This window comes from Rhynchophorus ferrugineus, unplaced genomic scaffold, assembly GCF_030347505.1.
Source record: "Rhynchophorus ferrugineus isolate W39M unplaced genomic scaffold, kcgeb_rfMv2 rfM3, whole genome shotgun sequence".
Taxonomy (NCBI): Eukaryota; Metazoa; Arthropoda; class Insecta; order Coleoptera; family Curculionidae; genus Rhynchophorus; species Rhynchophorus ferrugineus.
In genome coordinates, this window is record NW_027472582.1 from 51357006 (window position 1) to 51371040 (window position 14035).

At 31.3% G+C, this 14035-nt stretch overlaps 1 protein-coding gene across 2 annotated transcripts in view; it reads right to left on the bottom strand.

The window, feature by feature from the left end:
- Positions 1-1371: 1371 nt before the first annotated feature.
- The window catches only part of LOC143194125 (uncharacterized), a 58037-nt gene continuing 45373 nt past the window's right edge, over positions 1372-14035 (bottom strand). Inside the window, exons 4-8 of one of the 2 annotated variants that reach the window (XR_013005193.1) lie at positions 12849-12982; positions 8176-8298; positions 7869-8001; positions 1553-1672; positions 1372-1498 (exon numbers count right to left, since the gene is read on the bottom strand). Coding sequence is in view for 1 of the 2 variants with exons in the window: in XM_076400708.1 (XP_076256823.1) it covers positions 1608-1672; positions 7869-8001; positions 8176-8298; positions 12849-12982 (455 nt within the window). In the remaining variant the exon portion in view is untranslated. Of the gene's footprint in view, positions 1673-7868; positions 8002-8175; positions 8299-12848; positions 12983-14035 lie in introns of both variants that reach the window. The other variant, XM_076400708.1, reaches the window with a different exon arrangement.

Sequence of the window (14035 nt, forward strand, 5' to 3'; positions counted from 1 at the left end):
TTACAGGCTCACGTTTCGTTGACAAGAAAATCTAGAATTTACGTAGTGATATTGTTTATTTTTGAAATTATTCAAAATGCGATTATGATTATCAATATTTTTGGACAATTAATGGATTTGAAAGTTGAAAAAAGTATTAACTCAAAATAAAATAAAACATGTATCAGGCGATATTATGGTTTATTAATTTCCTTTCTTGTTCACTACATAACTTGACCAAAACTCAACCAATACTGTGCTATTGGTGCCGTAAGACTTCAAAGATGCTTCACTAAATTTCGCTACAATTGGCGATCAGCCGTAGCTGTTCTGGTCTGGGTCCTCGCCTAGGCCACTCACCTATTTTTTAGATCGCTTCTTAGCATTGATTTGAAGAGGTCGATTCCACTACCGAAAACATACATTGCTTGATGCCTATGGTAGGACTTTGTCTCTGAACGTGTTCACCAACCGTTCACTGGTCGTCGCTTCTTAAACGAACGAGTTCATTTCTAATAAAAGTTAGGAGAGAAACATATGATAGACTTTGCCTTATACATTGCATTTGAAAGACCAAAAGCTTACAGGTGCCACTGTCTAACAGTGTCAGAAGTTTTCACGCAATGTTCTCGAGTGTTGTCTTCTCAGCTTTGTTCAAAATTGTATTTTCTGATATTGCAAAAATATTTTAGACGTTTTTGGAGAATGCAATATAACACATAATTTCGAAATTTTTCTCAAGTCTACCTTTCCTTTCAGATTTTTAATTTTTTTTCTGTTTTTACTAAAAGTAATTCTCTAAAAATTAGAACCATTTTAAAAATTAAATTTTAAAATCTAAATTATAGCATATTAATATATAAAATTACAATGTATTCCAGCATGATTTTTTCTTTCTATTATTCAGGATTATATTTTTTTGCTAAAAGGAAACGCCAAAATGTATTTAATATTTCACGAAAAAATATTTTCCATTTTACAGTTACCTACCGCCATCTTATACTAAAATAACAAACTTAGGTCATTTTAAAATCCAGCGTAACAGGTCCCTGTAAAGACTGAGCTTTCATGTGGCCTAAAAGATGGCGCAAACATTTACTTAGTTGGGGCAGAAATAATATAAATTTTCATTCGCCTGATTGTAATGAATTTCACGGGAATTAATCATTTGCTGCGCAGGGATTTTTATATTTTTACAGAAGTGTACATCAGTAGAAATCGTTGGCAGATGTCCCTAATTCGTAGCCGAACAGAAACATATATATTACAGACCTTAAGCATGCTTATTAAAACAAGTAAATTTTCTCATATTTCTTTAATAATAAGGATAGTTGCAAAAACTCGAAATTAATACAAACTTTACATTAGCCGATACAAAGAAAACACAATAACTTACTTAAATTAATTTATTTCATGCTATCAATATCATACCGTGTTGTATACATATACTATTGCAAAATATCACATCACATTTACATATATTAAGCCAATATATTAGTAAATCTGCAGTAGAAAGGTACTAAAATAAAGGTTAGCAAGTGAAAACCTTTACATGGTAACTACACATATTTACAAAAATAAAAGTCAAAGAAATCTTCGTCGAAATGTTGCTTTCAACAGTCTGTTAGTCACCTTAGCATAAAAACGCCAATTATAACAATCCAACATATGTATTGCACGAAAAATGATGAGCCTGAAAAACAAGAAAATAATTAATTCAGTCCTGAAAAAATCCAATTATATTATTGTGTTAATGACTATATTTTTACAATGTTTTTTTTGTGTTTTCATTTCAGTATTTATGGATTTCAGTTCTTTTATTGTTTTGAAAATATCCTAGGGAAAGTTGTAGAATCGTGAAAAACTTGCACACTGAGATACTGCATTCTATATACATTTCTACAAAGAAAAGTGTTCCTAAAATATGGGAAACAATTTATTTAGAATCGACATTATATCTTGAGAAATACACCATTTATTTAAAAGAAAAAAGTCGCTAAAAGTCATCATTAACTTATAGAGACTTCCAATGAGCATGATCTGACCTTAAAAACTGGTAAGGTTTCGTTTCGAAAATTCAGAAGTGGTGATTTTGATGTGCAATATATCATGGTTGTCACTTGACGAAGCCGGTCGATCGACTTTAAGGCCAAGTCGTCTTGGTCGCACGACAATTCTCTGTGTTTGGTGGGACCAGATTGGCGTGGTATACTTCAATTTGAGGTATACTGCTCTTTTGGATTATATGATATATTTGGATGAATATAATACTGCTCTTTTGGATTAACCAATGGTTTTTTGTGCATGCTATTATGAAAATTTTAATTAGGATAACACCAGAATGTCAATTCTTCCCTAAGATCAATAAAAATTAATAATTAAGTAATTAATTTTAATTCAATAAAAGTTTACTATAGTCGTATTGTATACATGTTCCGTATAAAATTCGTTAAAAAGAATAATATATCGTATCACCCAATTAGTATCAGGTTTAAGAAATAGATACTGTTGACAGACTGAATACTTCAACTTAAATCTATATAAAATATATTTTTCTTCGATGTTGTAAAAATATTTTGCGCGCTAAGTATACCGAAGACCTATTGGTTTATTGTTGAAGTCAGACGATTTCTTTTTAATGTTTTAAGGTCTCCTCTTTACCGACGAGGGTTTATCTCGACTGGACCTACTGTTTATCATGGGCTGCGAATGACGGTCCTCGGCATTAAGCCTACCGACTTTCAAGTGACCAACTTACAAATTATTAGAACACATACGGTCTTAACCAGCCTGGTTACTGGAGTGACTGAGATCAGTTTCCTTGTTGGATTTTACACTCTTGCCTAGGATAATAACAAACATAAATTAATGACCATGTCCCAGCAGGATTCGAACCCGCGGCTATTGCAACAGTAGGTGGATCATCCTGTCACCTTTACCGCTACGCCAACCAAGCCGAGAGTAGATTATTTGAAAGACCTTGATATCACAACGAACAATGGAAATGTGGCAGCGTCTTTATTTGATTTCAGACTCGAAAATGGTATATGTCGCTCTGGTAGGTCACTGAGGATAGATAATATGACTATAATTCACATTAAGTAAAAAGAAATGCTTCAGTTTTTTGTAACTAGTAAATAATCAATTAGAGCAACATAGGAATTTGACATATTTATAGTCAAGTCCTAATAGTAATAACTGATAACTGATAACCTAAATATAACTGATAAATCATATCAGTACGAGTATCTCTAATACAAGACTCTATATATAATAGATAAGACTCTAATATATGATGTTTATGTCATCACAAATGTAAATACATTTGTGACGTGTGATGGAAAATGGGGATTTATAATTTTGAAAAACCTTTAGACTAAAGATGACATAAATATCATGCATGAGAGTCTTGTATTAGAGAAATTTAAGTAATTAACTGTAATTTAAATAAAGATTTTCCGTAGGTGAGTGCGATAGGGTTCAAGGATTTATTTGAAATATTTTAGATTTCAACTGGCGTATATCTGACAGAGTGACATTTTCATTATAACCGACGCAATAATGGCGATTTCTATACCTATAATAAATTAAACCTTATTTTATATTTATATATTATTTGTCGCATTAAGCTGAAATAACTTCAGTTGACTTTAATTCACATAATACCAACGTATTAAACTAACGCTGTTACTTCACACTCATTAAAAATGAAAACACGCTGTCTATACAACAACATCGAGCAGAACACTGTTTGCATTAGATTACAAAACGACAACTACGTTATTATCATTAAACCAGACAAACTACCACAGGAAGATACAATGTAACAACTGTTAATGATATTGCAATTGTTATGGTTTACGACATATTCAAATATCTACGCGATGCAGATGATATAAAATAATCATCATTGCAGATGGATATCATTTAAATATTAAACAAAGAAATACGCCGACAGGTACGACATTTTATTTTCATGCTTGCCCAAATAAAAATTGAAATCGTGGATAAACTTGATTACACATCACATTCATGATTCATGATCATATCATGATTTGTTTATGATATAACCGGCTAATTATAACAACTAATAAGTCATTGCTGACGGTTTAATGTCGCAATGAATATATTATTATGACTCTAATAGTATAACCTATTTATGAAGTAAAAATATATCTTACAAATTTCGATATTTAACAAAATAGGTACCAGGCAATAAAATTGCTACTATACTATCACACACATTAATACTGGAATAAAGATTTATTTATATCCCTACAAAGTTATAGGTAAACAATTTAGCTTGAGGAATTGAATAGATTTATAAACGTCAATCTATAATAAATATCTTACCATAAATAACATCACCAATAAATTAACTATGTTTTTTTAAGATACTCCCAACCATTGTATGTATAGAATCACCCACAAAGAAAATTTCTCCTCTTATCTCATGACCTTTATTACGAGTTGCTGGTAATTTAATATTAGGGATCACTTTATAGGTCAAAACAATTTTAATTAAAATGGAAATATGAGTGTTTTAATAAAAATTTCACAGATAACTCCGAAAAGAATGGGCGACTGCACAAGAAATGGATGGCGGTAATAACTCAAGCTGCAAAAATAGCGCTTTTAATTATATTTTGGTTGAATTATTTTCAGAACTTTTTTAGAATAACTTGATATAGATAACGCAATAAAACATCGTTTTATTTTAGGTTTTATACATAGGAGTTCTAAATAATTACATTGATCTGAAAAACTGAGTAGTTATTAAAAAAGGACCTTTGAAATTTCAGTTTGTTGATAATAAATATCAAACATTCAGCGAGTCTTTTGGTTTCCTCTCGCCATGTTTAATAACTTTAATGTAGATTTATTTTGCGATGTGGGTGATAAATTTGATATGTGTAGCACATATATGTTTATGTTCGTACACAAATTCGGTCCGTTCCTTTTTGCTTCAGTTAAGTATTCTTGTTTCAGCCGGGATTTTTCTTCTTTTCTACGGCATTTCGCTGATATCTTCGTTCGGGTTCGCTTCGATCGCCCTTGCTTACTTAGCCTTTCTATCGCTGCTCCCCAAAATTTTTTAATCGGTCTTATCTCTTCCATACATACTCGCTTCTGCTATAAAGTAAGTTATCTGCTTTCCAGGTATTCTTCTAAAGATTCTGTATAGAGTTTTTCTTATTACCGTGTTCCTCATCCTGTGTAACTTTATCACTCTTTTTATCCTTCTGAGGTATTTCATACCCGCTGTTTAGATATTGTTTTTTATAGTATCCATTTTTCGCGGTCGAACCTTATAATTGGTCTATATATTGTTTTTAAGATTTCTATTTTTGTTTTGTTTCATATCCCATTTTTATTAATACATTTGGTATTTATTATCGTGTATGAGTATATATACTTTTAATTTCTAAACCCTGATATTTAAGTGAATTAAATAGTTGTATTCTTACATTTTAAATTTAGATATATATTTATTCCGGACTACCGATTACAATAACGTTCGTCTAGTTGTTGCTCAATTTCACTCCGTATGGGATTACATTTGCTTAGGGTTCTCTGTAGCGGGCTTGGACTATTAGCTGTTAACAATATATCATCAAAAAAATGCATAGGGCATTTCAATTGTTGTAAAGTTTTTCCCTTCATTGCAAATTACCCAATTAAATGACTCTTGGAAACCTCATCGATGCTTAGTTAAAAGAAAAGGGATAAAGAGCAGGACAAATTATAACTTAATTAAAGTAAAATATTCTGCTGATACTGTTTGGATTTTATTATTTCGACTCTATTTTTGGATTTATCATTATGGAGTATTTTGATGTTTGGCCTCAATCAGTAAATATTATTAACTAGTCTTATGACAATATGAAGCATTGGAACAAATATTTTTATCTTGAAAGACTTGTGTTTTGAAAACGATTTTCATAGAGCAGTTGGTAGAACGAATTCACAAATTCTTTATAATCAAGTTTTGTAATTATTATTAGACTAATTACAAAAAGTTCTACTATAATTGTTACTACAAATAATTATCCAGGTAGGTATATTTTGTCTCTGTTTTGTAGTAGTAGTATCCGTTTTTCAAATTTAAGTGGCATGAGTTTCTTTACACGAATTCTTCTGCAGTAGACTTTATGTATGTTCTTCATTTAAATAGATAAACTTTTATATCGCGTGGACAAAAAATTTTATATCGAAAAAAGCTGTGGAACATCTTACATAAATAAATAGGGACTCGAATACTTTTCACAAGATCAATGCTACTACTTTGTAAAATGATCAAAAAGAAGTGCGCAAACGATTTTGCAACAAACTTTAGACTGATTTAGAAGATCGTACCGATTTGGTGTAACGATTTATCACTATAAATTAGACGTAGAACTACTCGTAAGAAAGGAAATATTAGCCCAAAAAGTAGATGAATAGCGAAGCCTATACTATCTACCGAACAGGTCATGACCAGCCGTGTTTTGGAATGCAAAACTAAGCCTGTAATAACCCTGATTACCTTGAGAATAGTATTACTACAGGCGAATGTTACTGGAAACCTTCCTGATCAACTGGATGACAAAATCCACAAGAAGAGGCCCGACTTGAAGAAGATAAATTAAGTTTTCACAACTATAACGCACCTATACACAAGGGCTCTAATTTCCTGGTTTGGAACCTTTAGCTTCCATCTGTTCACTAATTTGAAGACATTTATTTCTGAAAAATTTTTCGTATTCAAAGAAGAAGTTGGCCCCAAGATGATTATTTTCACAGGCTTACTTAATACTGATGTTCAAGAAACTCTGAACCAAGAGTATTATAGTCAATGGAGAATTGGTAGAAAAATAAAATTGTTTAATAACTGAAAACCGCAGTTTTCTTCTGTAAGAAGAATAGAATATTTAAGAATATTTTATCTTACTTCACAAGATATGTAATGTTTTTTTGTAACTACCTACTAATTAAACATTTTATTGCATATATACTTAGATGTTTTATTAGACAGGGATGTCTTAATTATCTTAATTTTGAATTATTAAAAATATATGAAGACAACAATAAAAATTCTCTTTGTGAACTTTAAACATGTACCGATTTGGTGTAATGACTTATCATTATAAATTAGATGTAGAACTACTCGTCAGAAAGGAAATATTAGCCCAAAAAATAGATAAACATGGTATATAAAGTTTCAAATCAAAAGAAGGAGTGGTCCTAACCAGCTATATGTGCCTTGAGGCGAGTTAGGATCGCTAGAGTTAGACAAACTTTCAGATAAGATAAGATGTGTATATTTGTAAAAAACTATGATAAAGTAGAAAATGTAGAAGACACAGAGGCCCTCGCCAAAATAAGCGAAAAATAATTAAAATACAAAATGCCGGAACATTCACTCCATTGGCCATATTTGACTATATGGGATACCTCACATTATAAAATACATTGAACTCAATTTTCATTTAAAGAAGATACTGTATTCTATAACTGATAGATTATAGTGCAATCTGCTCATTGCAAATCGTATTGAAGAAGGGGGCAAAATGTATTTGAAATGAATGGTAAAACTTTACATTGGTAAAATATTGATGGAATACCGAGTACTTATTACAAATTTGAATATTCTAATATTTAATAAAATCTGATGCTGACTGATATCATATGGTTAAAAGCAGTAAAACTTTTTTTTTTAATAACTTTTTAACGTTTTAATAAACGTTTTAATTTTTTATTCATTTCTAAAGATAAATATGTTAAAAATAACTAATTTGTACAAAACACAAGATACATTTGCTTACATATATACATAATTATATAATCAAATATAAATACTCTAATAATTTCAAAGGAATGAAACTATGTACGAACAAATCAATACAGACCTGCTGATATTCCATTAAATCCGATGACGGATGATGGCCACGGTTTCGGCCTATCGTCATCAATATATCTAACATCCTCGCTCTTGTACAAATGGAACAAAGTACTGACACATTGCACTTTTATAACCCCACCCTAGAAAACGTATGTCAACTTTAGATTAATAATGATAGTGGGCCGAGACAAATCGCCACTATTACTACAAATGTGTATCATAAAAGAGAACAGACAAGATAGATATTTATAGCTATCCATATGAAAGCAATTTCGATTTTTTTTACACATCATTATTAAAAGCTGACTGCCTACCTGAAAGACGTTCTCGTTTATTTCTTTGGAAACATAGGAAACCGTCATGCGCAGTCGACGTTTATCCATCGGAAATGTTTGGATTGGACTAAGATTGATGATTTTTCGGCCGTTTTCATTAACCTAAAAATAATTTAAGATTTTTAATTACAATTCGATGCTGGCTGTTAATATAACGCAAAAATAATAAATTATGGAACGTATACTTTATCTTATTTTATAAATATAATTGGATTGAGAGATATATGGAAAATAATTTGAGAAAAGATGTAAATTTAAATATGCGTACTTAAATATGAATTAGCGGTTCCTGTGTAAAATTATAATTATATTAGTTTAACTACTTTACTAAGCAATATGAAACAAGATATTGTCTAATACGATATATTATCTAATTATATTCATATATGTTTCTTTTAGGCTTTTTTATATTATCACTGTCTTTTTGAAGTTCACCGAATTTTTCTTATTATATTTTGGAAGAATACTTGGAAAATATGAATTAAAAAAAAAACGAAATATCAATAAACCCGTTTATTACTACAATAAGTTGGTTCGGAACAATAAAAGAATGGCTGAGGTATTCCCAAATCAATTAAAATATTTAGTTAAACTGTTTGTTCCCTCTGCTATCTATAATAAAACTACCGACTTTCTAAATTCCCCATTTGATGCATTCCCCATTCCATGCATCTGCCTTATGGAAAAGTTAGTCACAAGAAAATTACAATTTACACAAATTAAACAAATAATTGTGGATAAGTTCTCTAACCATAGCTCCTGGATATAATATAATATGTTACAAATTCCATGACAAATATAGTAAAAGGAATATTATGAATCAAGACTGCAAAGAAAAAACAAAAGTCGTCACATCTTAAGCTTACTACCTATCATCTTAAAAAGTTTTGAAAGCCTGTACAGCAAGAGGCTTAGCACAACAATTTAAAACATAAATATTATTCAAGAACATCAGTTTAGTTTGGTTTTGTTATAAGCCAAATAACCTAGATATTAAAATTACTACTTTATTAATTATTACGAAAGAAGCTACTCCCTCACCTGGACTTTCAACTATAAAATCTCAGCTTACAGATAGAGAATATATTATTATGGCATACTGAACATTATATATTGAATATTGTTGTATCCCCTATATACTGCAGCGGAGTATAGAGTTTACCGACACTCTAGTTAGTAGACACTGTACACAGAAGACACAGCATCTCATGAAGACCTAATATTTTAATAATCTCGTCAATTCCATATTTACCCATTCAATTTTTAAATTGCGTAAAAGAATATGCCTGCCAGTAAATATTAAATGTTACCAAGTCACAAGGTGGAAAATGCTAAATATTTTGGCATGCATGTAGACCGAGGCTTAACTAGGACGAGGTACATACTTGCTAAATAAAGATAACTTAAACTTGACTCAAATCAATAAGCTTGCTTCAAAATAGGCATCAGTTTCGGCGATCTCATCTTCATTCGACGAATATTTCTTCCCAGCGAGCATTCTTTTGAAATCTGAGAACAGGAAATAGTCGCTGGGGGGGCAGATCTGGAGAATCCGATGGATGAGGAAGCAATTCGAAGCCCAATTCATGGATTTTGTCATGATTTCCACTGACTGACGTGGTGAAGCAGCACTTTCTTTTTCTTCAAATGCGGCCGTTTTTCAGCGATTTCGTTCTTCAAACGGTCCAATAACGCTATGTAATAGTGGCTGTTGATGGTCCTTGCTTTTTCAAGGTAGTCAATGAAAATTATTCCATGAACATCTCAAAATACAGAAGCCGTAACCTTGTCAGCCAACTGTTGCGTTTTCCCACGCCTTCGAGCGGGTTTACCGTGTGCAGTCCACTCGGATGACTGTCGATTGGACTTCGAAGAGAAATGATGGAGCCCTGTCTCATCCATTGTCACATATAGACGCAAAAATTAGGGTTTATTACACGTGATCTTCTTCAAACACTGCTCCGAATTATCAACTCGTCGTTTTTTTTTTTGTCAAAAAATGAGCTCGCGCGGCACCCCCTTTGCACGGAGCTTTCTCATAACCAAATATTCGTGAATGATATAATGTACACGTTCAGTTGATAACTTTATAGTGTCTGCTATTTTATTCAATTTCAATTTACGGTCATTCATAATCATTTTGTTGATTTTCGTCGGTAACAACCTCTTTTGGGCTTCCACTGCGTTCACCGACTTCGGTGCTCATTTCACCACATCTAAACTTACCATACCAATCCTTGATGGTCGATTTTCCTGGGGCAGTATCCGGGAACTGGGCATTGAGGTAGGTTTTTGCTTCAACTGTATTTTTTCCCTTCAAAAAGCAATATTTTATCAACACGCGAAATTCTTTTTATGCATTTTCTTCACAATAACAAAAGTTGCTTCACTCAAAATGCTATAATTCATAAACCAATAATCCGACAGCTCGCAAATTTATACACACATCTTTTGAGAGTGAGTGTTAACAAAAAAACGTATGGATTTAATTCTAGTAGCGCCATCTATGTGTCACTTTTCCTCAGAGGGGAACTTTTCTATTGACCTGTTGGAACAGCCGAATTATTTAAAGTTCTGTGTAAAGTGAGTGACATTATCAACGATAAACGATAAACATCATCGGCGAAGAAAAATAGTCGGTGAAACTCAAAGTTAACGGACGTTGACCGACGAACACAAAACTGATTGTGGCTAGAAAGCACAAAACTACCGCAAAAGCTACTGCATTTTGTACAACTCACTTGAATAATACTGTCTCAATATTGATGGAAGGGCTGCGATTGCGTAACTTTTTATAACAAAAGCCATTGCTGAGCTAAGCTAGGAAAATAGTGGTATAATGGCAATAAAATCTGGACACTTTGTGATTGGAAGAAAGTGGTATGGTTCGATGAATGAGTAAGTGAATCATGGGGAAAGTTCTGTTATGATTTGGGCGACATTATCGTAGTATTCCGCTGGTCCTCTCATTCACATCACTAACCGGATTACCGCGCATGAATATCTCGACATCCTATTGCCTATGCCTATTGCTGGAAATCAGAACATCATTAAATATCTTCGCTGGCTAGCACAATTTCCAGCAACATAATTTAACCATCATGGGAAGTTTTAGAACAGAGCGTAACAAGTATATATCCATATATCCCACATCATTAAAGTAATTGGCGAATATTATGGCACAATAATGGACCAGCATTCCATTGGAAACTATTCAAACACTATTCCGTGAGGGGATACAGCTGGATAAGCAAATGGCGGCCTCAATATATTCCGAAGAAATAAATATTTTTCCATGCCATATGTTCATATTTTTGTCCATGTGTATCATTGATTAGTATTTAAACATTTATATGAACAAATATAGAATATTCGAAAACAATGTCGCTCGCAGTAACTAAAAAGTATCCAAATAAAAATATTAATCGAAAACATGTACGTTACAGCCACTTCATAACATATATAAAAAGTTAATAGAATTTGGTTTAACAATACAGTCGACCATTTCGTTCTTTATCCCCTCGAGATTTATGTTTTATTCTATAGAAATCTGCTTTATGTTCGGAAAAATACGGCGTAACATGGAAAATGCATTATTTCCAACAAAAGTGCATTTTAGACATCTACACGAATAGAGAAGTAAATCCTTATTTATATGATTACAACGTCATATTTTTTAAAGGTAAGAGATTGAAATAAATTCGGATTTAATGGTATTTATAGTACAAGAACAGCTGTAAATTAAATTGAAGGAAAAATCTATTTCAGAAGCTGATTTTAAATTACGGATAGCTTAGTTTGAATTATTTATTATTACAATAAAATTAGTGAAAATTTTTTCATTTATAGTAATGAGGGAATAGTGTTTTACTTTTTAATATATTTTGTAACAAATTTAACCAAGCTAGATATAATTTAAAGTGTACGATAAATGATGTTTGTGTTTAAAACTAAAACTTTTAATTTGTAATTGTTGTCGGAGAGACAAATGGGTAAAATTGTTAATTATGTTTGTAAAATTGTAATAGTAATTTCTCAAAATACCGCTTTCATAATATCCTATTTGATCATGTTTTGTTACCGCTACCTAGCCTCCGGCTTATTTGGGATATAAAAAAAACCTTTATATAGTAAATTCAAAAATTTTTTATACATACGTCATCAAGACGTTTCAAGTATTGCATGCCGCAATTTGTAAATTCGTTTTAGAATCAGATAATATTTCTCATTTTCTCATTTTATTCTAATTAAAAAGAGACACAATGCTCTCTGATTAGTTCGAACACGTAAACGAATGAGCTTGCCAAAGCGGACGACGGACGTTATCAGACGTGTGCAAAATTCTTGAAAAAAGGTTATAACTCTAACCTATAAACTATATTTTTGTTCAGTTATGTTATGTAGATTTAAGTTTTGTTGTATGTCAAAGCCAAACTGAACTAAAACTCAGAGTTGATGCGACAATATTGCGACGTCAAAAATGTAGATGACGTACAAAATAACTTTAAATAAACTATAATTGACCATTGGCTATAAAAGGAGGTGCCAATCACCTTCAAGTGAAATACATGTAAAATTTATTTAAATAAATTGCAGGATATAAGTTATAGGAGAGAACAGGGAACACTATATATTATTGCAAATAACTTTACCTTTAAGCCATTGATGTACCATGTGATGTTCATAGCAGGAAATGATGGTGGAGCTGAACAATTTGCTCTGACTAGATAATTCCCTTCTACAAACTCTCTTTGAATGTGAAGAATTGGATTTTCGGAAGGTATGTCTAAAAAAATAGATATTATTTAAACAAGGTATTCTCTTTAAGTTCTTCTTTTTAATAGTCCAAAAATCTAGACACAATTTTGTGATGTTAACTGGAATAATGCTTGAATGGAACTAAATACAAATACCGCAATGAATTATTATACCAGAGTGTTTCATAAGGAGTTGTGTCTGAAATGAAAATATTCTTCTAAATTCTAAATTCTAAATAAGGCTTTTCAGTTATTGCAGAAAAAAAGTTAAATAAATAGCCGGTAGATCATCGAAATCAGCTTCTATGATTCATGTTTTACTATTAGAATGGTCCCTAGGAATGTGTGACTTGCTTCCGAAGCTAATTAGTCTTCTTTGTGATGAAACGAATAAAATCCTTTTAATTTCAAACATTGTTAGTTCCATGATATTACCAGACAACTTTCTGTAAGAAAAATCAGTACTCAGATCTTCTATTAAATATTCCTCATTAATTGAAGATCTGATGACCAATCTAAACCTAATATAAATCTCTAATTGAGCAAAACAAAATTTGGTTACAAAATGGCCTCTGTGTTAATTTTTTAAGAATGTGTTTAAAAAATAGTCCAAACTGTTTGATCCGGTCTTCGTTTTTGTGGGTATATAAAGAATACTTTATAAAAAATATAAAACTTTGTATATTTTGATACTTGCCTTCAATTACACTATATTCTATTTATTTTAAATTAATTTTGGCAAGCTATAAGAATGTATATAGTACTAGAATACTTCGAGAAGATTACACTTAGTTATCGTTACAAATTAAAACCTACAAAATTATACGTTAATCTAACTAACTTAGTTATATTAAAGAGATAAGTGATTATTGCGTGTTTTATACAGTATCAGTCAGACATTTTGCTGAATTTGAACCTTAAGCGATTATTAAATTAATTGATTAAGAGGATTACTATCTACTTTATTAACTATCTCTGCGAATCCAACAGTACAATTTCAAATTGGTTAAATAAATGTGGTTTTACTTCCATGACTTAAAATTAACTCATAAAAAAGAACTTTTTGTAGATTCACTGTTGGA